Source organism: Denticeps clupeoides, chromosome 8 (genome assembly GCF_900700375.1).
Source record: "Denticeps clupeoides chromosome 8, fDenClu1.1, whole genome shotgun sequence".
NCBI lineage: Eukaryota > Metazoa > Chordata > Actinopteri > Clupeiformes > Denticipitidae > Denticeps > Denticeps clupeoides.
The window spans coordinates 17,896,594-17,923,804 of record NC_041714.1 but is presented as its reverse complement, the minus strand read 5'-3'; the positions used below and the strand labels follow the sequence as shown (position 1 = coordinate 17,923,804).

Here is a 27,211-nt window from a genome sequence, read left to right as displayed (position 1 = left end):
AGAAGCTCTCTGTTTAATTACAATTGAGAAGAAGAGACACTTTTGACAAAGTTCGTTGTATTTTGGTTGAGAAATGACAATGCAGCCCACACTGTCTGCAGATCAGTACAGTAGACATATCTGCTGTGGGGAGGGGGGTCCTGGGAAACTGGAGCTTCGGTTCGTGTGCCAAGGCCAGTGTTATGAGACGGCTCTGTACTGAGGAAAAGCACACAAGATGAAATCATAGCCGCTAACCCAAGGCATGCCGAAGTGGGAACCAGCTCTGGTGCGGAGAACTCAGGCCTTCAGAGATAAGGAGGAATGCCTTTCTGCCATCAGCAGGGCCACGCCCTCACAGATGTACCTCTGCAGGAATCTGAAGCAGAGGAGCTGGATTGGGATAGCTTTGGTACAACCCTGGACCACGGTGGGACAGCTGTGGGTAACTATTCTTATGTATGTGACGGAGTTGGTTTAGCTTCAGAAGTGCATTAGAGTTCAAAGCCCTCTGCTTCATTTTAGTTAGTTTAGTTTAGTAGGGAAGGTTTCTCCATTGTCTAAAGTATTATAGAATAATAGTTGTTGTTATTTGCTGAAAATGCCATGTTGTCTCTTTAAAAAATCATGTAGTTTTTAAGGTTTTATTAATTCTTATGACCCTGACATACAATGGCATTTCTAGTTTAAGCAGGTGACCTGGTACCAAAACATGAAAGTGATGAATGAGGTCATGGTGATACACAACGAAATGTGTCCTCTGCATTTAACCTGTCACTTTGGCAGTGTGTGGGGACGATGTGTGTGCCTAGTGGTAGTAGCCTAGTGGGTAACACACCCGCCTATGAACCAGAAGACCCAGGTTCAAATCCCACTTACTTCCATTGTACTACTACCATTACTACCTGAGCAAGACACTTAACCCTAAGTTGCTCCAGGGGGACTGTCCCTGTAAATACTGATTGTAAGTCGCTCTGGATAAGGGCGTCTGATAAATGCTGTAAATAGTTTGGGATTTGAACCGGAAGCCTTCCGATTATGGATCTGCTTCCTTACTCACTAGGCCACCACTGCCCCATTTTGATTTGCTGATTAATCTTGCATGTTATCTGTTTTACCTGCAAACTAATGGCAAGCAATTTTGTTTAACATGTGTTTGCAGTTATTAAGTAATATTTGCTTGCATGTAATAATTTGACACTTGACTACTGGCACATATACTCTGTTCAAGACCCTCTGGCTTATATAAATGTCTGTATTTCCATTTTTGTATGACAGACAGCACAGTCGTCATTGTACTTTACTGATTTTCCCTATTTCAGCATTCCACCAAATATTTCTGGTTTTGTGGTAGTTTGATGTTACACATCACATGCAGATGCATGGAATATCACATAAACCTACACAAGAGACACCACAACATCAAACGTTAATATTTTGTGCATGATTCATGATTCATGAGGTGAAATTGCGGCCCTCTGTTTACCGAAAGACAGAAGACAGACAGAAGCTTTCATGCAGAAAAATGTTCCACATCATAAATTCACAAAAGTATGTGGTGGTCTCATGTCAAGATTTTTAAGTAACGCTGGGTAATGAAATGAGTAATGAAATGAGTAATGAAATGTCACAGAGAATTGGATTTCAGCATTTGGGAAAAAAATGCAATCTATGAAACTGATTTCCGTATTTACTTTCGCTTCTCTAATGATAGAAATATGTCAAATTAAAACAAATGCTGCTGGCCAAACATCTGAGGCACACGTTCACTATGCACTTGTTGAAGAAAAATGTGTCAGTTTTTCCACTGAAAACCGCAGTTGCTTAATCTCCAGTTGGTCACAGGTTCGTTTGGGGTGCTTGTTGCCACAGCAAGTGATGGATTTAGAGTTCTGGGTAATGGATTAGCAGCCATTATTGGTTGCCATAACTGTAATGCAGTAACATGGTTACTTTCCAAAGGCTGAACCATGAAAAAAAGTTTTTTTTGTCTAAATACACAATGTCACACACAACGTCATGAAATATATATATATATATACACATACACACACACACACACACACACACACACACGCATACATATATAAATAAAAATAACATGTTATATAATATAACAGATTAAAATATTTTTTTAATTTTGCCTGAGTGTACCAAAGAACTAGGGTCATATATAGAATATTATCGAATATGTAGAAGTACAGTTGGGTGGGTAATGTTGCAAAATGCAATACATTTATTACATGCATGGGTCCACATGATGCCAATGTTGCTTTTTTCTCTTTTCTTTTGGAATGTTCAAGGACAATGTCCTAGACATCAACAGTAATGAACACAAAGAGTCCTCTGGATTTACATAAATAGATAAAACAACTGCTTGGTCCTGTTCTGTATGTTTTTGTTGGTGCGTAAAAAAGTTTAAAGGGGAGCAGAGAAATGATTGACAGCTGTCACGCCCTCCTCATTCTGGATAATTCAAAATTGCGCATCATTGATGATCATGGTCCTTTCTTGTTTATTGCTTCTATTACTAGCAAACAAGCCCCATGCTTTATGCAAAAATTGTGCTCAAGTCTCTGATATGTACATAAATTACCAATACAGGAAATACTTCAGTTGCATCTTGATTCTTATAATATAATGTTGACAGGAATAATTTTAGGGTAAAAGTGCCTCCACACATCAACAAGCACTTCAGCTTAATAGACAGTCAGCATGTTTCAACACATGAACCCTGTAGAATTTGCCCGTATTTGTTCATCTTTGATGTCAAGAGGAAGAAGATGAGTCACAGTTGTTTTAGGCAGGGAAGCGGAAACGTATGGAGGCCGTCTGACAGCTCAACATCTTCAGTGGTGCAAACGAGGTGAAGAACTAGGAATGTCATTAAATGATTTGGAAATAACAGTTGGTTTAAATAGGTTTTTTTCAGGCTTATTACATGATTATAAGTCACAAACGTCTTGAAAGCAGCGACCTTGACTCTCCTGTTGACTCTCCTCTCATAATGAATATTTCTTATTCATTACTCACAAATGTAAATATTTTCCAACAATGGTAATGTCCAAATGCCAGATATCTGGAGAACAATCTTGAGAACTTAGGAAAAGAAAATGAAAATCCTGCTCTTTTTTTCACTCACAGTTATGCCAGGTCTGCAATGTGGAACATCTATTAAATGTCATGAAAGGTTCCCTTTTACACCTTGCAGGACTCCACAAATATAACACTGCTTAACCTGCAAAACCTGTAAACTTTGTTTCTCTGTAGACATCAGCATTGAGTGCAAGGAGGCTTTTGGAGGAGGAGCTGGAGAACCAGGAACCAGTGAAGACACTGCAGCAAAAGTCAAGCCAGGTCTGATAGAGCAGAACTGAAATTCAGGCTCTTCATGATACCTACTGTGAAATGGCTGATCGATGTGAATGGAAATATTGTTCCCTTAGAGAATAGAGAATAATATTCATTATGCTAGTCATGATGTTGGCTGAATGATGAATATGGTTTTGGGCCCTCATTTTACCCTTTAGACTGCAATGGAAGACCTGAGGCATGAACAAGACAAGAAAGAGCTTCTAGTTCACCCTGAAAATGCAAGTCTGCTTTCCTTTCTCAACTCGTCTGCTAGGTCTTATGGCACATCATCTTGCATGGTGTTTTGTCCCACACTTTCAATTGGACTTTCTTTTGGAACAGGAGAGGAACATCAAGGGTTGGAGGAGAGTGGATGGGGCAAACCTCGGCCAGGTGGAGAGGGTGAGGGCCAGCCTGGAGGATGCCATCAAGAGGTGTGTGAGGATCCAGACCTGAGGTCTCATCAGCATCTCAGAAGTCCTTTAACAATTCCAAGAATCTGCTGCTTGGACAGATCCTCCTTATTCTTTAGGAATTCCATTTTACTACATGAAATGTGTGCATAGGTCACAGGCATCGTGACCCCTGGAACACCCCTGGTCTCTGTTTAAGAAAGAAACAATGCTACTTCTGCTACTACAATGCTATTACAGATACACAACAGATACACCGCCATATTAAAGAGGTTTTATGCAGGTGACAGGCTGAACAACATCTCCTCTTTTCCAGTCACTGTGAAACACTGCAGCACGACACATGCTGACACAATGCAAGGTTTCCTCTGCTTTTAAGCCCTCACCCTTGGTGAGCAGCGGGCAGCCATGATTAAGGGTCCGCTTCTTTACCCGCTAGGCCCACCACTGCTCCACTGGAGAGGTGGTGGTGTGCTGTCTGATGGCTGTACCGTGTAGCTGGAGCGTCACATCACCTCCTCTCTCTGTTCTCCCCCCTGCTGGCAGGAGGGATGCGGAGATCAGCACAGCCGGCATGCAGCTGGAGGCCAAGCAGGAGCAGAATGCCGGCCTGCAGAGGATGGTCGAGAAGCTGGAGGTGAGGCTGGGAGGTGGGTGGCTGGTCCGGGGGGAAGGGGACCACACACAGTCGCTCGAAACCCAAAACACACAGTGGATTTTAACCCCCGCAGTGTGAGAACTTTCATGTGCATTCATGTTGACTACAGGGAAAACGGTGCAATAAAAAGTATATATTTAGTTTATGTGCCTTAAGGAAAAAAACCTGCAGTGTACAGACCTACTTGAAAATGCAGTGATCTAAGCACATTATTTGTTAATCCAATATTAAACCAGATATTAGGATCAGTTCAAAGAACAAAGACTGAAAACAGAACAGAATAACAGTGAATAAAATAATTCCATTACATGTTATTATTTGTGGTACGTTTCCTCCAGCTATCCCACACCCCAACAAATGCTATGGTGGCTCTATCAGGTATCAATAATAGCAATAATAATAACAATAACAATGATACTATTAACTGTTATGGCAAATATGAATAATAATATGAATACACATGTGCACACACCCACACACACACACACACACATACAGTCGTAATCAGTCTGGGGGGGAGGAACCTGTAGTAGAGTAACTGAAAATAAATAAATAAACAAACAAACAAACCAATACATGCTCATGACTCGGCATGTAACACAGTAAGAAATAAATATGCACTAGAAGCACCAAGCTATTGTGTAGATTATTGTGTGGGACTGAGGGAGGAGTTGTACAGTCTAGTGGTGGTGGGTAGGAAGGATCTTCTGTGGCGTCCAGTGGAGCACTTAAAGCTGGTTGGTCTGTGTCCAAAAAGTACTTTTGTGTGTGTGTGTGTGTGTCCGTGTCTAGGTTTAGATGGATCACACCCTTGGCTGGAGGAGTAAAACACCTCAAAAGTCCTTTTGTGTCTCTGAGTCTGTGGGTTGTTGAATGGGTGGTGATATATTAAGGGAGATGCACAATTTCCGATTTTCTCCCCCTGTTGTATTCCTCAGACAGTGAGAGAGTTGTGTGCTCCTACTCACACACCAGCAACAAGAGACTGTAAAAAAAACTCACAACATGTTCCTCTGGAACACACAATCTGTGTATGTTCCATCAGAAAATTCCACCTCTCCACAGACCAGGAAGAAAATTAAACTCATGAATCAGGGATGAAACTCCATCACATGCTCAATGCACCCTGGGAAAAAAATGGACATTGCCAGTTGACTGCTGGACATCTGCGTGCCATAAAATTCTTCATTTGTGCTAAATCAAATCGATTCAAATTGCAGTAACTGTATTGTGCAGAACGCATGGCAAATTGAGATTATGAATTATGAATTTGTTGGTTATGAGTCAGTGAGGGGCTTTGACGATTTTCTGCACTGTCCTCAGACACCGCACCGCATGTCTCACCGCACTACTTGTGGTTTTCTGTAAAAGTAAAAAAAATGGAGAAAGAAGAATTGTGAAAATGAAACCATAGCTCCATTATTTAGAATAAACTACTTAGGATGAAAACATTGTGAAGGGTGCATATTGTGCTTTTTAACCAAGGATCTGTGTATTTGTGTGTGTGTGTGTGTGTGTGTGTGTGTGAGGTAAATTGCAAAGAGGCTACCAAGTTAGGCTCCCCATACGCAACAAAAAATAGTTCTCAATATATTATGCGACTCATAATAAATTGAGAAAACTTATTTCTCAATATATGATATTTTGTGTGTATTCATATATTGAGAATTGTATATAGTAATATATGTTGATGTATTTTATAATACTATATTTCATATGTAAGGAATATATAAATATAAAGAAATAGGATATAATGGAATTAGTGACATTTTCATATTTCATAAAATTATTATATATTAATAATATATTAAATACATATATTAGAAAAATGAGATTAAATGAGATTATATTTTGCAAACTGTATATGGGGAATTTATTTTGAAAATAATTGAAATATATTGAAATATATTTACCATTGTTTTGCAATATAATTTCTAGTATATAGCAATATACGTTTGTTTCATAAGGGTCAGTCCTCCTGTGTGCATGTCTCTGTGTGTGGTGTGTGTGCATGTTCATTTGGGATAATTTTGTCATTTTTTAACACCATGGCTGTCCTCTCAGCTGAGGTCCTGCAGTGGTACGTGAGTCTTGTCCCTTTTACAGCGGTGTCGCGGCTCTTCTTTCTCGATCTTCACTTTCTTTAGATGCTTTGTGTGTGTGTGTCTGTGTGATTATGTGTTGCTCAGTATTATGGCTGTGTGTGAGGACCTGTGGCATTGTTCTGAGGTCGTGCGTGTGTTTCTGTGTTAGTGTTTATGTTACCGGATGTCTCGCAGCAGTGAGGCTTGTCAGACACAACCAGATACAGAAGTGATAAACCGCTCTCTGGCCGCAGGCGTCTCATCTCATAAGCCATTTTTTCAGTGAAAATTTTCTACTGACAGACGGGACTCTGACTCAGACGGGAATAGGTGAACAAAAAAAATGTTAAATATGTCAATGCCTTTTTTACGAGGTGTCAGTCTCTTACAGTACAGGCAGTAAAATGGATAATTTAGTGTTTATATTTCACCACAGTTATGCAGCCCTCATATAATATCAGAAATATCAAATATCAAGTACATGAATGGTCAAACGGTCCCATTTACTAGTGCTCTGCAAGACATCACTACTACATGTGTTCCACCTGGTACGCCAAGGTTACTCTGGAATTACATTTCATAAGAGATTGTAGCTGCTGATGTTTCTTCATTTGTGCTAATTTTTAATAAATGTGTGATCAATTGTTAACTGTCTTGGCAACCACTCACTGTCGTTTTGTATAGGTCGTCCATCTATTTTTCCAAAAACTGAATTTCACAGTCAATGCATCATAAATTGTAATTACAATTTCTGAACATTTAAATGCACCATTAGTTCAAACCTGGTGTTCAGGCTGATTTAGAGGAATTACAGCAGGTGACAATATCTCACGACATCATCATGCTGAAGTGTTTCTTCAGTTGATTCCATCTTTACCAGTAACAGTGTCATTAAACTGTTTTGGCCTGGCATTTGAACTGGTTATTGTCCAAACAGCCATACATTGCAAAAACCTGCTGTGTACTGGTTTTCCACTGAACACAACCTTCACTCCACCAAAGCTCACCACTGACAATTTCTTATGAATGTATCCCCCTTTCTCTCTCTTAACAGGCTCGTATTGAGGAGCTGGAGGAGGAATTGGAGGCAGAACGGGTCATGAGAGCTAAGGTGAATTTGGTTAAAAGCGTTTTTCTCTCGCTTGGATAAGAGGTTTTTCGAGATGAATGACAGCTGAATGGATGGATGAAGGGAGATCATCATCTAAAACTGAACTAATGTTCATTCCAGTGCACGCAACCTTGGAATAACTATAGACAACCAACTGTCCTTCTTGACTTGCATCACCAATCTTTCCCGCTCATGTAGATTCCTTCTCTACAATATCAGACGGTTCCGCCCTTATCTATCAAAAGAGGCCACCTAGATACTGGTGCAGTCCCAAGTAATCTCACGACTGGATTACTGTAACTCCCTTCTAATAGGTCTACTTCTGAATTGAAATGGCCCCTAGATGGTGGAATGAACTTCCCCTCGATGTCAGAACAGCACAGTTGCTACTCTAATATTTTCATACGGCAGCTTAAGAATTCTTAGACTTATTAGTAACTTACTTATAGTCTGACTTATTCAGAAAAACTACAACAGAGTGAAAAAAGTCATTTGCCTTGATAGTTGGGGTCTTAGTGAAGAGAATTGATTAACTCATTGATGCTAACATACATGCACGTTGTAAATCACTCTGAATAAGGGCGTCTGCCAAATGCAATTAATGTAAATGAGATAGCATTCCACACCTTCTTCAGACTGTCCCAAGTATCTTTAACACCAGGTCACAGTGGACCCATTGGTGTTCCGCCGAGCCCTAACACTCTCGTGTGCACCCTGGGTGCATTAATGAAGCATGTTTGTAGAACAGGCGGGACTAGCGGATAGGGTGACACGGCTCTGAGCTCTGTTTGCTGAGTTTTACCTTCACCTGGGTGGCATTCCTAATCCTGGAGCAGGTTGTGGAACTCAAGCCCAGGCATGAGTTTATCTCCACGAGACCCCACTCTACCACCCACCCCCCTCAGGCACCTCTCATACACTCACATGGCTCATTGTGCCGCTGGCAGATAAGATCGGCGATCTTCTTCCCCGGCCCTTCTCAAGTTGGTCTGAAACTGGGAGAGGAATGTTGTTGAGGACAGAAGTGAAACGACTATGACAGATTACCTGGCTTGTTGGAAAATTTGCTCACCTTTTTAAAATCCCTGTTTTGTTCAGAAAAACACTGATTTTGAGTGAAAGCAGTGACAGAATTACATGAAATGGAATTTCAGACTGACAGACACATATGCAATGCTCAGACATTAAGCAGATTAACGAGGTTGCTATTCAGTTACATATGTGTGGTTTAACGAAAAGGATGTGTTATGAAGTGCATCCGCAGGATATACAGTTGTGATCTTTAGTGAATTAAGAATGATTTAAAGTAGTGCTGCACGATTAATCTAATCGCAATCGATTTCAGTCTGTGCGATTACATGAACGCAAAAAGCTGCGATTTAAATGATTAGTACATGGATTGGATCGGATATGTTGCCGATCCATTCTCTCATTCTCTCAAAGTTTGCGAGCTGACTGAAGTCTCACTCAGTCGGATGTGACGTGTTTGGTCACATGACTTTCGATTCGGAGGCATATGGTTAGACGACGCATGACGCGCTGCATCGTATGTCAACGTTGCCGCCATATTGCGATAGGCTCTGCTGTGGCGTGAAGCATATACATGCCTATGGAGAGAAGTGCATAAAAATTACTCACTCTTGTGCTGCTTGGGGCTGTATAAACCGCTGTACGCTCCAAAGCAGATCCCGAGGGATTACATTTCATAGGTAAGGCTGGACAATTGTTTTGAATATATTTGGCCATTATAAAATCCTGTTTTATAAGTCTTAACCTTAGCTAAGCTAGGCTAAGGTAGCGAAGCTATGCATTCCTGTGTTCAAGTCAGCCTCCAAACAACGTTTTGGCTAAACGTAGGCATTAACTATTTAGACTGTTCTTAGCTGTTTAGTTAACTTTTCTCAAACTTTGAAGGTTTCCTAAAGAAATTCACCTCAGTTTACAAATCTTAACCTTAGCTAAGCTAGCAAAGCTATGCATCCCTGTGTTCAAGTCAGCCTCCAAACAACGTTTTGGTTAAACGTAAGAAGTATAATACGGGATTTTATAATGGTCAAATATAATCAAAACAGTTGTTTAGCCTTACCAGGGTTTGTCGTTCGACAGTAATGTAAAAGAGTTTTTGTGATTATTTAATTTAGTAGAATATTGTATTTTGAAAGCACTGGGCATTTCAGGTTGTTATAAGTAGTTTGTATGTTTCACTTTGAAATTAAACATTTCACTATTAGTATGCGACTTTTCATTGATGTACAAGCAAGTGTCCTTTATCACATCGCAATCGCATATCGCAATATTGATCTCAACAATCGCAATATGTCTTTTCCCCCCAAATCGTGCAGCCCTAATTTAAAGCATGGGAAAAACTGGGAAATATATTGGATTTCGGAAGAACAATCATCTCAATAGAAGAAACAGTGAGATTGAAAACATTGCCACATTCAATATGCAATGTGTGGCCACAATATGCCAAGTGAGTTAAGATTTACCTTGATGGGTATATGGGTAATGTGACAGTAAAGTTCATGTTTGAGCGTGTTTGATGGGTATATCAGGGTAAAAAGGGAAGTGGATGAAATGATTTCTTTCCTGATGCAATGGACATATTTCAAGTTTACAGTGCCAGGATTCTTTGCTCTCCTAACTCTAGAATGAATGGTTAAGGGCACATGCTCACACATGGATTGTTCAGTAGAGAGTATCAACCTTAACTCCAGCCAATGAGTGCAAAAATCTTTTTCAGTGTTACTGTAGTACCTGTCTGAAATGTCCTTTGTGTGGTGGAACACTGCCAAAGGTATTCCTGAGTTTCCGCCTACTTGCTTTCAGGAAGACTGGTTGGCACAGGGCCCACCTAACCTTCTTCTCAAGTGGTGTACACATGCTCAAACATGAACTTTACTGTCACATAGTGCAATTTAAGAGGTTCAGGATATATATACAGTACAGGCCAAAAGTTTGGACACACCTTCTCATTCAATGTGTTTTCTTTATTTTCATGACCATTTACATTGGTAGATTCTTGGGCCTCCACAGTCACCGGACTAGAATATAAAACATGTTTTCAGTTATTACACCTTTTTTGTTAAGTACATAACTCCACATGTGTTCATTGTTTGGTGCCTTCAGTGAGAATCTACTAATGTAAATGGTCATGAAAATAAAGAAAACACATTGAATGAGAAGGTGTGTCCAAACTTTTGGCCTGTACTGTGTGTGTGCGCATATTTATAGTTTTCTTAGTCTGAATATGTTCAAGTTCAAGTTCAGTTCATTTATAGAGTAGTGTCACGATGGCTGGACATGGCGAGGAAGCAGGACACATACGCACAACGTCACGAGACAGGGGAAACTAATGCATAGTAGACAAGACAAGGGAAACATCACCAGACAATGACCCGATGACGAACAGACACAACAGGGCAGCTTTATACACTCATATAATTATACACAGGTCAAAACGATCAGGGAACATAACACATGACTAACATGAAACTACGGGCAGAACTCCAGACCCGGAGTAACCCCTGCCGGACCGGATCATGACAAGCACCTTTAAACAACCAGTTGACCAAGGTGCTGTACAAGGTAATGTGTACATAAAATGAACAGCTAAGAACAAATACAAATGAATAAATCATTTACAACATAAAATAATAAAACCATAAAAGCAGATCATAAAGCAACAGAACATAACCACAGGACATAAAACAATAAACGTAGTAAAACGGATGGTCAAGAGCTGCAGATGTGGAGGAGGTCACAGACGTTCTGAGGTGCTGACCCGTTTAGAGCTTTAAAAACATTGAAGTGAGGCCAGAAATGTGCTTGCTTGCCAGTGAGCAGATGAGCCGCTGCATTCTGCACTAGTTGCAGCTAATGGGTTAAGGACTGACCAATACCAGGGTATAATGAATTACCGTAATCTAGCCGTGAGGTGATAAATGCATAACCTTTGACCTTGGATGTAGTCCTTAATTGATAAAAACTAGTTTTTATGATTGAGGACACTTGTCGTATGGATGGTTTAAGATATTGGGACAAGGGACCTAAAAATGCAGTGGGATCATCAGCCTTGTTATGTCTGAATAGGATAACTTCAGTCTTGTTGTCATTAAAATTTAAATTTATTTTGCTCATCCATGCTCTGTTCTCATTTAAGCACTCAGCAAGGGACCGGATAGAATCATTACTAATAGCTTTTAATGGCATGTAGATCTGGACATCATCTGCAAAGCAATGTTATGTTTTCTGAAAATTGACCCCAGTGGCAGTATGTAAATTAAAAATAAAATAGGGTCTAAAGTAGAGCCTTGGCGAACTCCAGACATGAGGGGAGCAGTAGCTGAGGCAGAGTCACCTACATGAATAGCGAAACTCCGATCAGTTAGGTATAATTGGAATATGCACATCATCAGACAGAAAAACTGAAAAATAATATTTGATATGAGAAAAGCTGTTGATACAAACAAAATGTTAAATGATATGAGAATAGAGTCTTCCTCTCTACACACATCATGTCATTGATTCATGAAAATTAGGGAAATTCTGCAATAAACTCTGTAGTTGAATCAATGGTAGTCTGCAAATGTTTTTTTTTTATTTGTGTTGGTGCCTAAACTTTTGCACAGTACTGCAACTGTTTAACTGAAATGCAAATACATCTACATACATTTTTTCATGATCATTGATGGCTAAAAAGGCATCTATTGCTGGTATTTAGTGCAAAACAGAATGAAAAGTATATATATTTTTATTTTCGGAATTAAACACATAATAGAATGTTAGGAACATGTAAGGAATAAACATGCTGTTTGAACCACTGTGTAAGTGAGTGATTTCTGTGTGTGTTCAGGTAGAGAAACAGCGAACTGATTTGACACTTGAGCTTGACGACCTCACTGATCGTTTGGAGGAGGTGGGAGGAGCTACAACCTCCCAGGTGAGGGGACAGGTTCATTGTTAGAACACAACCTCAGGGTCTTGACCAAATCCAAATGATACGGATGATTTTTGGCTTTTTAACTGACTTTTGTAGTAGCCTAGTGAGTAAGACACTCACCTATAAACCAGAAGACCACAAAGTCACAGGTTCAAACCCCACTTACTAACGTTGTGTCCCTGAGCACTTAACCCTGAGTGTCTCCAGGGGGACTGTCCCTGTAACTACTGATTGTAAGTCGCTTTGGATAAGGGTAAATGTCGTAATTGTAAATGTAACCATCTAGTCTTCACTGAAGTAAATGAGATGTAAATCCAGAATCTCTCCCTCTCCTTGGCAGACGGAGGTAAATAAGAAGCAGGAAGTGGAGCTGCTGCGGCTGCGCTGGGAACTGGAGGAGTCGGTGCAGCAGTCAGAGGGTCTGATGTTAGCTCTGAAGAAGCGTCATGGAGACACCATGGCAGAGATGGGGGAGCAGTTTGAGGCACTGCAGAGGGCCCGGGCCAGGCTTGAGAAGGACAAACACAATCTGCAGCTGGAACTGGATGACCTGGCTGCCTCCTTGGACAACCTGCAGAAGGCCAAGGTGACTGTGACACTGCTCTCTAATCCACTGAAAATCCACTGAAGAGGTGGAGCCTTCATGGACTTGTTTTCCCAGAAAATCCCACAGATGCTCGATCAGACTGACCACAGGTATTACATTTTCTGAGCTGCAATCACTAATAACCTCATTCATCTCCAACTGCAGGCATCTACTGACTTCCAAATGAAAAAGCTGGAGGAGCAGCTGTCTGAGTCCAACTCCCGAAATGATGAGCTTCAGAGAACCCTCAGTGACTCTTTGGTGACCAAAAACCGTCTGACGGGTATAACTGTCTATTCAAACCAACTCCACTGCATGCTGGTGTGTTAAAGTATGGTAATGTTTCAGCCTCTAACCGGGCTCTAGTAGCAAAATTTGGAATGACGTCACATGCTCAACCAAAATGATGGACCTGGTACCTTGAAGAGAACATGTTGAAGATGCTGTTCCCAAATGTCTTTAATAAAGACACCTTGAGCCACCTTGAGCCGCTTTGATAGAGGAAGGCTTGTCGTGATCTGTCTGTGTGTCTGTGTGTGTGTGTCTGCAGCTGAAAATTCTGATGTTCGGCAACTGCTCCAGGAAGCAGAGAGCACGGCTGACCAGATGACGCGCTGTCGAGCTCAGCTCCACTCCCAGCACGAGGAGCTCCAGAAACAGCTTGAGGAGGAGGTCAAGGTGGGTCTGCATCTCTAAAGCAACGAACATACCAGACACGACCTTCATCCTTCATTTTCTTCTTCCAAAAGGGCATTTGTGGATTATTACAATGAATATGTAAATGTTGTGCCATTTCTTTCATACCAGGTGATGTATGAAAATAAAAAGGTGCATGTTTGTGTGTGTGTGTGTGTGTATAGAGTAAAGCTGCAGTTAGCAGTAATGTGTTAGCGCTACAGCAAGAGTGTGAGAATCTCCGGGAACAACTGGAGGAGGAGCAGGAGAGTAAGGCAGAGCTACAGCGTCTCGTCTCCAAACTCAACAGTGACGTCACACACTGGAGGAGCCGCCACGAGGCCGATGACCTGCAGCACTCAGACGAGCTTGAAGAGGCCAAGTACTATACATATTTTACCTACATCATTATTTTACTAGCAAGCCAGCATTAGACACCATGAACATGACCAATTCAATTATCCTCAGGGTATTCAAATCTTGGGTAAGTTTCAGAAGCGTGAACAATCCTGATTGTTGTAAATTATAAAAGTGCCTTGTTAGTTGGCTTTGCTGCCACATTTTCCAAAAAGTTGGTGTTAACTTGCATTTGTAAGAATCTCCATTTTGATCATTTTCATGTTTTTTTTGGTGACCAGGCTTCTCTCTCTTGTCTTGGTGTGTTTGCTCTATGCAGAAAGAAGATGACTAGTCGTCTACAGGAGGCTGAGGAGACACTGGAAGCCACCCAAGCCAAGTGCTCCAGCCTGGAGAAGAGCAAGCAGAGGCTGCATATTGAGGTGGAGGAGTTGGTCATTGACCTGGAGAAGGTGGGGCCACAACAAGACACACCCTTTTTCTTAAGGGGTGTTTATAGTAGGGGAGAGAACGATTTGCCAAATTGCCAAATTTAGTCCTTTAACCTTATTATACTGTATAATCATTGTGTGCCCCATGTGCTGAGCTTGCTGTGCATCATAATGACAGTTACTTTACTTGCAAAGGGGCATTTGCTTTTCCTTTCTTTCTTTATCATCAGTCCACTTTAGTCAAGTGAACTTTTAGCTAAAATTAAGGAGAAATATGAAAAATATGAAATAAAATAAACAAAGCACTCTGCTGGATAAACCTGACCTTCAAATCATAAGAACTGGAAAGAACAATCACATTCCAAAATAAAGGTAGTGTCAGATTTTAAATGTTTCGTTATTACAACATAGTTATGCTTGTGTAAGTATTAATTAATAATAGATTGCTCTGTTTTCATGGTAAGTGTGCTCTATATGACATGCTGCCCTACTCTTTGCAGGCAAACAGTGTAGCTTTATCTCTGGATAAAAAGCAGCACGTGCTGGAGAAGCAGCTCCATGACTGGAAGCAGCGGGGTGAGGACCTGAAGCAGGAGGTTGAGGGCTGTAAGAAGGAGAGCCGGCAAATCGCTGCAGAGCTCTTCAAGCTCAAAACTGTCCATGAAGAAGCACTGGAGCAGACAGAGGCCCTGCGCAGAGAGAACAGGACACACCAGGGTGGGATCTTGCACACACACACACACACACACACACACACACACACACACACACACACACACTCATTCAGCTCTTACACACTGACCTTTATGATGTGAATGAAACTGTCATGTACGTCATGTAATCTTGTAATATTGTTGATGAATAAATTCCAGACTACATATGGTTTACAAAATAAAAATCTATACTAAAATGTCTCTTCATTTTCGATAACGAAAACGAGATGAGACGTTTAATTGCTTTATTATTATTATGCAGTATTTGCGTTTTCTGCGTCTCTTTCTTTGAATCACCATTGAGGCCATTATTTAGATTGTTTCTATGCTAGTAAGAATGCTTGTGGTGGATCGTAGATATGGGGTGGTGGGTCAGCAGATGGCTGGGAGAAAAAGACGAAGCAACCTTTCAACCAATGAAGTGAAAAATAAAACAGAATGTGTGTCGAAAAACATGGCCGAAGCTAACAATGATATAATAATAAGATAACCTTGTTTTAAATATGATATATGTATGACCATTTCAAGAAAATAAGATTATATTGACTGGGTTAACAATATCTAAAACTAGATTAAAATCAGTTTTTGTTGACTAAAATGGTTAATTCTGACTAAAATAACACTTGACTGAAACTTGACTAGACTGAAATGAGTATATGACTAAAACCTATAAAAATTTTAATGACAGCTTGACGCAAAGACTAGACTAAAACTAAAAAATTAAGACCGGCCAACAAAAACAACCATTGGTTGGAGAACAGTGCCCCTAATCGTGCGTTTCTCTGTATCTGTTTGTCTGTGTTAGAGGAGATTGCTGACCTTACCGAGCAGCTCTCTGATGGGGGGAAGAGTGTCCATGAGCTGCAGAAGATGAAGAAGAAGATGGAAATGGAAAAGGAGGAGCTGCAGGCATCTCTGGAGGAGTCAGAGGCTGCTTTAGAGGTGAACAACCCTCAACCGACCACACTGTCCCTCGTCACATGTCCAGAGCTGTGAAGGCGTACCAGTAGTTGACAGTAGTGCAACTGCGGTCTCTTGCTCTTACAGTGTAATGTAATGTAAGGGCCAAAATCTCTGCCCAGAGACCATGATCCAGTTGCGGTCCAGTTTTATATACATGCAGGAGTAGCTTTACTGCCAACTGTATTATTTTGGTCAATTAGCTAGACTGAAAGTTTAGTTGGACTAACATATTTTAAATGTTTTATTCTTTAGAATCATGACGATATCTCTGTTATTATTTTTAGATATATTATTGATTATCATTTTTTTTACTGAGACGTGTTTTCTATCAGATTTTCATAATCAAGTAACTGAGGTGCCACTGAGCAAAGCACCGTCCCCACACGCTGCTGCCCGGGCGCCTGTCATGGCTGCCCACTGCTCACTAAGGATGATGGGTTAAATGCAGAAGACAAATTTCACTGTGTGCACCGTGTGCTGTTCTGCTTCGTATTACAATGACAATCACTTCACTTTCATCTTATTAGGGCTTGTATATTTATTTGAACTTTTTCATCTGAAGAACACAAATGCGTATGCTTGTAACAGAGTGACTTCGGTGTGCTGGGACATGTTGTCATTCATTCACTGAGGTGAAAAGAGTGTTTGAATGATGTTTAGATTTTGGAAGTGTAAAAAAGCCTCCCAGGCAGCGCTGTAAATTATCACAGTCCACTGGGTGCTGTAGATCCCTGCCAGTGATAAAGGCAGTCAGACTGATGAATGACTTGAGACTAAACTTGGGAAAAAGGAAACAAGTTTGTACACTTGTGCTAAGATTCGAGAAATATGCATATCTGATAACCTTGGACATAAAGTGTAGAATTTGACATGAAGTGAATTTACAGATTTTCTAAATTCCTTCAGCCTTGCCTCCTAATCTCTGTAAATAGACAGGAATCTTGTCAAGTTCAGCTGTCTGGGCCTGAGGGACTTGTGTTTGCTCTCACCTCTCCCACACAATGGCTGGGGAGGGGGGCTGACTGAGTGAGGAGGTGAAGAGGCTGCTGTTCCTAAGATGCTGGACAAATGGAAGCTGGTAAAAAGGTGTGACACTTTTTGGGGTTTCACCCAGGCTGAAGAGACAAAGGTGTTACGGCTCCAGCTGGAGCTCTCTCAAGCCAAAGGGGATATAGAGCGCAGGCTACAGGAGAAGGAGGAGGAGCTTGAGGCTGCAAGGTACCTGATGACCTTATCTAGCCCACAACTACCTCTTCATGCAATGTGTCCGGCCTTAAACATGTACTTACATAATGAGCCCGTTTATCTCTCCAAGAAAAAGCCACCAGAGGGCGGTAGAGTCCCTGCAGGCCAGCCTGGATGTGGAGGTCAAAGGGCGTACAGAGGGTGCGAGGTTGAAGAAGAAGATGGAGAGCGAGCTGAATGATGCCGAGCTGCAGGTGGAGCTGCTGAACAAAACCAACGCTGAACTGGTGAAGACGGGAAAGAAGGCGCAGCAGCAGATAAAGGTGATGCTGCTTCTGTTCTATTCTGTTCGTTCATTCATTGTTTATCTCAGCTTTTGGGTCCAGTCAATAAATTAGCCTAAATATTAATTTACATTTCATGGCTTTTTTCAGTAAAATCAGTAGTTACAGGGACAGTGTCTTGCTCAGGGACGTAGTTGTAGTAAGTAGTGTTTGAACCTGGGACTTTGTAGTCTTATGGTTTATAGGCAAGTGTTTAACTCACTCGCTACTAACACTCCATTCTATTTAAATATACATTTAAATTTGCTTTTTGTTAAAATAAGATAAATTAAGAATATCTAAGGATTATTTAAATACAATATATTCTAGAATCAATAATTGAATCATTAATAGATCTACAGTAACAAAATTTACCATCATTTTTGTACATATTCAAGTTTATATAGTATTGGACTATGTAAATAGTGGACATTCTAGATGGAATTGAAGAGAGACCTGTGAAAGACGGAAATTTTAGGCAGCAGGTAAACAGTCATAAACGTACGCAGTTGTGCTCAAGCTATAAAAATGACACTTGTCAGGATTTGTGAGGGTTTAACAAAAAACAGATTGTGATGCACGTCAACTGGGTCAAAGTAAAGTTGGGAGTGAAATCTTGGAGGCAAGCGGTGCCTACACAGTAATATTTTTGGTTGATTTTAATGTAGTGGCTGATTGGTTCGGCCCCGATAAATCTATTACTTGAACTTTGGACCTAATAGCAGGCCTGGCACTGTGAGTGAAGGTTACCGCCAACACCCTCCTCTGCCCAGAGAAGGCTGAAGATCATTTCTTGGATTCCTTTCTTGACAATGTGTGTGTGGGTGGTGATATAGTGCTCAGTATACCTTTTCACATGCTTGTGTGACCGTGGTTATCAGGTTGTGACATGTCCTGTATGCAATCTGTCCAGTTCAAAGCTGAGGTGTGTCCTATAGGTCATTATGGATAACAATTTTCTCTGAATAGCTTTTTCTGATGTAATAACCATGATAATAGAGACATTGTTTCTTTGGGTCTTGGTCTTGCAGCAGTAGCAGTAAAGGCCATTACCTATGAATGAGTTGTACGTATGCTATGATACACACTGTTTCACTGCACTACTGTATGTGTGTCTACACTTTGTGTGGTTCTTGTGTTACAATCTATGGTAAGCTGCTTAATCATTTATTGTGCTTAGGAATTAGCTTGAATAAATGTGCACTAGTTAAAATCTGGGCCCTATATAGTAAATATTACCAGTATATACTTAATATTGTTAATATTACCAGTACATACTTAATAATTATTAGTATAATTTCAAACAATTTCGTCTTGGCTAATTGAAATAACTGACTAGTTACCTATTGGGCTGCACTCAAAAATGTAAAAAAAAATATGACTCCATGACGGAATATGAATTAGCCATTCACATGGTTAATAATAATCTTGTGGTAAACCTGATTTTATATTTTAACAGGTTTTGTGTGTGGTCCAGGTTGGACAGTGTCATGTTTATGCTGAGGTTGACCAGAGGGTGAGGCAGTGGTGGCCTAGCGATTAAGGAAGCGGCCCCATAATCAGAAGGTTGCCGGTTCAAATCCCAATCCGCCAAGGTGCCACTGAGGTGCCACTGAGCAAAGCACCGCCCCCACACACTGCTCCCCGGGCGCCTGTCATGTTCACTTCATATGGTCACATTCACTCACACAATCAGAATCACCTCTTAGTCCTTCCCAGTGTCGCAGCAGCTGGAGACCATCCATGCAATCTCCGCCCACAACTCCATCCGAAGGTGTAAGGCCCCATGGCCCTGGTTGCATTCAGTGAAAAGCAAATATGAAAGTTGCTATAATTCTTCTGTAGCAAATCTGGTTTTGCTGCAATGTGCATCATATGGATGCCAATGACAAAACGGGGTTTGTTAACCCGTTTTCATATGGGGTTCTTTTTTTTTTCTGGCCTCAGTAATGAGACGTCAGTGCTTGATTGTCATAGTGGAGGAATTTTACTCTTTTTTCTAGTTTGTTGTGACTTTTTACCAGAAGCACAAAATGAATAACCGACACACCGTCTTGCCATACCTTACAGACCATTACAACAGCCAATCTGATGGCCAGTGGGTGGAGTTTGTCTAATGTTTACTCTAGCTGGGGCTGGAACACAGCAGAAAAAGAAAGAGAACTACGAGACGGGTGGAAATTCGTCTTCTCGTCGTAAACATTTTAGATTTTTGCGGGGATAAGAAATCAGAATACGCCATAAGAAACCATGAGCTCAGAGGCAACTGAGGGCAGTGTGGCTGTGGAATCCAAGGAGGCTGCACCAGGAAGCCAGAAGAAGGTAATCATATATCAGTTCTTTTCTACCTTTTTTCTGTATGTAGCTGCGAACAGAGGGTCAATTTTTTAAAAGTTCTGTTCGGATTGGAAATTTTGTCAGCAATCCTTTGTTAAGTTTTGAATATGTTATTTTTCAGTGTGGAAAAGGACACATTCAAAGGGAGGAGGTGAGAAAGATATGGAGGGAGTGTCAGGAGGAGAGTTTCTGGTACAGAGGTATGGATATTAACACACTGCACATTCTGAATTTCAGCACCTTAATAGTGGTCCATGTGTTATTAACAGTAATCTTTATTTGTGGTTTTCTGGTTGAACCCTATATCTTCTACAGATCTTTCACACATTGGCAGGATTTACTAAATCAAAAGCACATAATTCTCATGTTGGGCAAATAAGTGGTTTAGTTGCAAATTCCTGCACATCTGTCAGCAACAAGTCTTTGCAGTGCAAGGGCGATCTTGAAGGAGATCAAAAGTCCTACGGGAAGTTATTTTTTACACTACATTACACTATAATGTTGTAAGGTGGAAAAAAACTGGTCTGTGACTTTTTCATGCGTTAATGAAGACCCCCACTTTTTTCTGTTCGGACAAAGGAGAATTGTCAAAGGACGATCTGATTAGTCTATGGCAACCTTTTTGGTAGAATAAAATATAAAAAAAAACAATAACTCATTCAGGGGGTTCTGTCCCCCTCAGCTTCTTGGTTCATCGCCTCTGCTTTAGTAAAGAAAACAAGGCACTGTACAGTATTAAAAAAAATACTCGTCTGATGTTACCTGCACATAAAGAGGTTACAGCAATGAACAGTTTCTAATTAATTAACACCGGTAGATTACTATTGCAGCTACATGGAAATATTGAATGTAAAAAAGGTACCAATGTCACAGAAAAACCCAAAAGAAAAGAGAAAGAGGTAGAGGAAGAGAGAGAAAAGCCAGGCTTCAGAGAGGCTGCCTGGTCCAGGAGAAACAGGGAGAGTAAGGCTCTTTCTCGACATGACACCTCAAGCCATTTGCTGGCTTTTGACACCTCTTGCTTGGTGGAGGTTGCATCTTGAAGAAGATACAAGCAGGGGACCTTCACGAAAGACAAAAGCCATGGACCTGGAATTCCCCATCTTACACTTTCCTCCTGATTCTCTGAGGTCCAGAGGTCCCTGGCTCTTTCACTATCTTTTCCTCTATCTTTTTCACCGTTTCTCTATTTTTCTAAAATGTTTCAATATTTCCATGTAACTGCAATAGGAATCTAACTGTGTAAATGTATTGGATAATAAATTAGTTTGATTCCTGTAACTTCCTGCCTCTTTATGTCCAGGTAACATCAGAAGAGTTCAATACATTGCTAATAATTAACGGACTCAGATGAATAAAATCTGATGTCCACTCTTCACTGCCGGGCTGGATTACATTTTTGGATCTTTACACTGTACTATACAATATAATTATTAAAATGCAAATGTATTAAATTTGTGCCTACCTTCTCCTGGCTGAACAGCTGAGGGGTGAAAGAGGTTATGATGACCATTGATCAATCGGCACAGATGTGGGGCTCAAGAACCCCCTCTCCAGTCTATTAGATTAAAATTACATCACTTTTTACCAGCAGTTGGTGACCGTATCTCTTACTCGTACGTGATGATTTGCTAAAAGCGCCCATGTAGGGCCACGTTACTTTAAACAACCAGTGAAGGGTGTCGTTTCCAGTGTTTGCACCATAGTGATGGCAAGTGCCTGCTAATGCATGTCTCTCATGCACAGAATAAAGAAGCTCGGGTTTGAGGAATGTTTTACTGACAAGTGTGACCCCTTGACCCTGAATGCCTATGTTAGTAGCATAGTTTCATCACAGTCATTTTTTATTTGGACAGAACCAGTTAAATCCATTCAAATGTTTAAAATACTCTTTAACGTGATTTCAACTTTAATTTCGAAACAAATATTTAGCAGGAGTCGTCTGAAACCATCTGTAATGAATGTGTGTGCTTTTGTAGCTCTCCCTCTATCTCTGGGGAGCATGACGGTCACCGGTGCTCTCATCTACCAAGGTAAGGGCTCCCTCTCGTAACCATGGGTGTCCCCATGAAGAGTGAGATCATGGTTCAGTGTTTTATTCTCTGCTGTTCATGTTTCCCACACAGGAGTGTGGAAGACATCAGTGCGCTTTGGACCTTTTCCTAAACTTGCATGTAAGTACTGGAATGGCAGCCACATGATTACATTTACATTTACAGCATTTATAAGATGCCCTTATCCAGAGCGACTTACAATCAGTAGTTACAGGGACAGTCCCTCCCTAGAGATACTCAGGGTTATGTGTCTTGCTCAGGGACACAATGGTAGTAAGTGGGATTTGAATCTGGTTCTTCTGGTTCATAGGTGAGTGTGTTACCCACTAGGCTACTACCACCACCACCACATGATTCACACTATACAAACCACGCAACTATACAACACAATGTATATTTCTAAAATTCATTCTTTAAACATGTTCCCTGAATGGCACGTACATAATATAATCATAATATAAGACAAAAAGACTAAATGAACCACAGAGTTTTCTGAACATGTTCATCTCCTGGCTAATCAGATTTGTGTGCATTAGAGGTGAAATAAAGGTGAGATGACCATGAAGTAATATTATGCATAAAACAAACATGAATAAAATTTTACCCCAAATTAAGTCCCGACCTTTTCCTTTGTAGTGGCAGGAATTGTTGGATTTGCGGTGGGGAAAGCCTCCTACCTAAGCACTTGCCGAGAAAAATTCCAGAAGCTTGGCCCTGATTTTCCCTTTGGGTCAGGGTTTAGACCGTAAGTGGGCATCAGCTTTCATTCCTAAAAATTCCATTGTCTTCAATAATACTTTCATACAGCCATACAAAACCTATTTCAACATTTAATAACCAATCAGCAACAACACTGATGGATAAAGTGAAGAACACTGAGGATCAGCTAACAGTGGTACCTGTCGACAGGGGAATATATTATGCACCAGGTGATCAGCCAGTTCTTGAAACTGACCAATCACATGGATGTTGTTTACCTGGGTAGGGGTGGCAGCAGTATGGATGATGTAATGCTCTGGAGAACCATAAACAAAAAAACATGGGACACGTTATACCTCTTCATGTCTTGATGGGTCAGATCCCTTTCGACAGCATTAGGCAGATACTGTAAATTATGCTGGTAGTTTTAATGTAGTGGCTGATTGGTTTTGTCTGGTGGTAAAACAGTAAACATTGTTGTGCCAAAGTTTTCTTATGATGTGTGCTGGAAACAGAAGATCAGAAGCTGTCACTTCTTGTGTGTTTTGGGGTCAAAAGTTGTGAACGTTGTGCGTTTGGCAGGCACTGTCACCATGTGTGTGAAAAATGCAAAGAACAGGGAGTGCAGGTACCACCGGCTCAGCCGAGCAATTAAGGTAAAAATGCACACACGGACACACACACACACACACACATGTAAACACACACACACACACACACACACACACACACACACACTGTGTAATAACTTTCCATTCTGCTTATTACAGGAGTCATGGAATCCTTCAAATGCCTGGAATTGTAAAAGAGAACAAGCATCTGTTCTTAATAAAAGTTCATTTTTAATAATTTTGTTGGTCTTTTATTGAGAATATTGTTCATTTTGATTATCGATTTCTATCACATTGTTGGTTGTTCGACCGAACCACGACTATTCTCTAGAACGGCCCTTATCTGTACTTTCTCCTGGAACCAGATGTTGCTGAACCACGGCTTTGCCCCTGACTACTCGATCATCTCGTCCTTGTAAAATCCCATTGACACCCACCGCCTGACTGTGATCCACCTTGCCACATTTCACTTTGAGCACTCCACAGTCCCCCAGCCCACCTCCAGTTCCCCTTCTCCCAACAAGGAGCCTGTTCATGAAGTTATTACTCATATGAAGTTACTTGCCTATTGTCTTCTGTGTTTTCACAGTGTTTCTTGATGCAGCTTCATTATAATGAAGCAGTGATGAGCTGATGAGCATGATAAATTAGCAGTAGTTTATAAAACACTTGAGGGTCACATGTGACTATCGGTCTAATACTCTTCATCTGATGTGGCACAATGTTTTTAGGCTGCAGTGAAAAAAAAATTATGTTGTAATGACTTTTGACGAATTCTTGCATTCTGCATGTGTGTATATTATATATGTTATATACATTATATATATTCTACCTTCACAATAAAAAGATGTTCTTCTATTTATTATTTAGATGCATTAATTACAAATGAAGCATTTGAAGTGTTTGGTGTGTGGTCTCAGGATCTGCAGACTCGCTTGGAAGAAGAAGTGCGGCAGCAGGAAGAGCTGAGAGAGGAACGATCGCTGCTGGAGCGGCGCTGCAGTCAGCTGATGGTGGAGGGGGAGGAGCGCCGCACCAACCTGGAGGCTGCAGAGAGAGTCCGAAGAGCTCTGGAGACTGAGCTCCAAGAAAGCACTGATAAATACAGCCACATCAACAACCAGGTAACACTGTCACTGCACCATCACATCAACAAATTGGTAACACTGCCACTGCACTGCCACCGCAAAAATCAGGTAGCACTGTCACTACATCATCACCTGAACAACCAGGTAACACTGCCACCGCAAAAATCAGGTAGCACTGTCACTACATCATCACCTGAACAACCAGGTAACACTGCCACTGCAAAAATCAGGTAGCACTGTCACTACATCATAACCTGAACAACCAGGTAACACTGCCACCGCAAAAATCAGGTAGCACTGCATCATCACCTCAAAAATCATTAGAACTGTCACTACATCATCACCTCAACAACCAAGTAACACTGTCACTGCACTGCAACCTAAACAACGAGGTAACTCACTGCACTGCCACATCAACAACCAGGTAACACGATCACGACATCATCACCTCAACAACCAGGTAACAATGCCACTGCACTGCCACCTCAAAAATCAGGTAGCACTGTCACTGCAACCTCACCAACCAGTTAACACTGTCACTGCATCATCACCTCAAAAAACAGAAAACACTGTCACTACACCATCACCTCAACAACCAGGTAACACTGTCCCTACACCATCACTGTCACTACACCATCACCAACAACCAGGTAACACTGTCACTGCACCATCAACAACCAACCTGCATAAAAATTTAGTTACAAGGAGGATGGGTCCTAATTATCTCAAACACATCTCAAAATTTACAGTGGAATACCCCAATAAATGGTAAAAGAAGGTATTTTTCCACGTCTCTCAAAGCTTTAACAACATTGAAAACTACTGGATAGATTTCAAAAGAACAGTGCATGCAGGATGACCCAAAAATGTTGTTGCTGGGACAGAGTCAGGTTTTCTGACTGTTGTGTGCCGGAATTTTCTGTATTGTAGTGTTTGTAGTTTTTGTAAAATGTAACCTTGCCATTTTTGTGATCAGTTTTGCTCACTTATCTATGCACAGTAAAGTGAAAGTGAACGTTCTAGCACCGTAGAACATAACAGAGCAGAACATAAACAGACTAAATCCAGTTGTAATAAACTTAACGCTGTATCACAGCTAAAACCTTTTTTCTCAACAACTCTCACACTGCAGCTGCAGATGGCCGTCAGCGGTAAGAGAAAGTTGGAGGTGGACCTGCAACAGCTTACCCATGAGCACGAGGAGCTGCAGGGAGAGCTGCGGGGAGCCAATGAAAAGGCCAAGAAAATCAGCATTGAGGTATGGAGCTGTCCTGAACATGCTTTTACATTTGGGACATAAGAGAATAAAAGGTTATTCCTGTGTGCCATGTGGGGCAGGTGGCCCGTGTAGCTGAAGAGCTGAGGCTAGAGCAGGAGCGTTCCCAAAACCTGGAGAAGCTGAAGAAAGGCCTAGAGAACCAGATTAAGGACCTGACCACCAGGCTGAATGAAGCAGAACAGCTGACAGTGAAAGGAAGCAAGAAGATGATCCAGAAGCTGGAAGGAAGGGTAAATACACAAAACACACCAAGATAATAAGATGAGTAATAAGACGGCCTCGCTGAACCATTTAGGCCTTTGATGATTTGTGGAAACCTCGCAGTTTTATCTGTTTTATGTATTTAGTTGTGGCCACCATGTCATGCAATGATGGCACAATCATTTCTTAGTTGGTTTCATGCTCTGCTCAGGCAAAGGAGTTAGAGCTGGAGCTGGAGACAGAGCAGAAGAAGCATGCAGAGACGGTGAAGACCCTAAGGAAAAATGAGAGGCGTCTCAAGGAGCTGCTCTTCCAGTCAGAGGAGGACCAGAAGAACCAGCAGAGGATGCAGGAGCTGCTGGAGAGGCTGCAGACCAAAATGAAGGCCTACAAAAGACAAGTGGAGGAGGCAGTAGGTTGTTTTTTGTTAATATATCATTATGCACTGGTGATACAAGTCACTTGGCTAAGGTTCTATGTGTCTATTCATGTCCTAGTCCATGTATCTCTTTTTTTTCATTTTAATTCTAGAATGATTTCCTCATTACTAAATTAAACAATATGTGTTTAATGCCCGCTATGGTGGTAGAATGTGCAGAATATGTTCTGGTGTAGTAACATGCTCTCATGAACGTTCCATATCTGCTCAGGAGGAACAGGCCAATATGAACCTGGCCAAGTACAGGAAGACGGTTCATGAGCTGGATGATGCTGAGGAACGCGCTGATATCGCTGAGTCTGCGCTCACAAAGATCCGCACCAAGAACCGGGGGAGCCTCAAAGGCCACTCGTCTGTAAGCTTGAGCTTTGGTCACAGCGCTGCATTGGTTTACAGTTAATTTTTTTTGTATATGACTAAAAAATGTTGCCATGTCATTTTAGGGTTACAGCACTCCATACGCCGGGCTTGTGAGATCACCCAGCTCTGCAGGGTCAGAGGGCAGAGGAGAGAAGATCATCAACGATGATGAGGATTCAGTCAGTTCCCTCATTCCTGCGTATCTCAACTCTTTGAAGAAACTGATGGTGGATTAGTAGAACCTGAAATATTCCAGAGGGAAAAGCCAAATTAAAAGCCATTTAGTTATAAGCATTTTGATGTGTAATGTGGAATAACAACTCAAATACAATATGTACAACACTTGAGCCTTAAAATACTATAATCAAA

General features: G+C 41.1%; 2 protein-coding genes across 4 annotated transcripts; both read left to right on the top strand.

The window, feature by feature from the left end:
* Positions 1–227: 227 nt before the first annotated feature.
* Positions 228–27,211, top strand: LOC114795538 (myosin-16). 2 transcript variants are annotated; one of them, XM_028988938.1, is made up of 22 exons: positions 228–420; positions 3,250–3,336; positions 3,510–3,572; positions 3,676–3,767; positions 4,293–4,383; positions 7,543–7,599; positions 12,455–12,541; positions 12,882–13,127; positions 13,293–13,410; positions 13,678–13,805; positions 13,988–14,184; positions 14,479–14,611; positions 15,091–15,307; positions 16,109–16,245; positions 17,381–17,484; positions 17,582–17,774; positions 24,396–24,599; positions 25,696–25,821; positions 25,902–26,072; positions 26,255–26,455; positions 26,694–26,837; positions 26,926–27,211. In XM_028988938.1, exons 1-22 carry the CDS (start codon positions 304–306, stop codon positions 27,076–27,078), a joined length of 3,066 nt encoding a protein of 1,021 aa, XP_028844771.1. In that variant the 5' UTR covers positions 228–303; the 3' UTR covers positions 27,079–27,211. The 2 variants fall into 2 exon arrangements, with proteins under 2 accessions (XP_028844771.1, XP_028844769.1); XM_028988936.1 differs by having other exon boundaries at positions 26,234–26,455.
* On the top strand, positions 19,790–23,972 carry LOC114795541 (OCIA domain-containing protein 2-like). 2 transcript variants are annotated; one of them, XM_028988942.1, is made up of 7 exons: positions 19,790–20,096; positions 20,233–20,311; positions 22,091–22,144; positions 22,238–22,285; positions 22,802–22,910; positions 23,447–23,520; positions 23,635–23,972. In XM_028988942.1, exons 1-6 carry the CDS (start codon positions 20,025–20,027, stop codon positions 23,517–23,519), a joined length of 435 nt encoding a protein of 144 aa, XP_028844775.1. In that variant the 5' UTR covers positions 19,790–20,024; the 3' UTR covers position 23,520; positions 23,635–23,972. The 2 variants fall into 2 exon arrangements, with proteins under 2 accessions (XP_028844775.1, XP_028844776.1); XM_028988943.1 differs by lacking the exon at positions 22,802–22,910.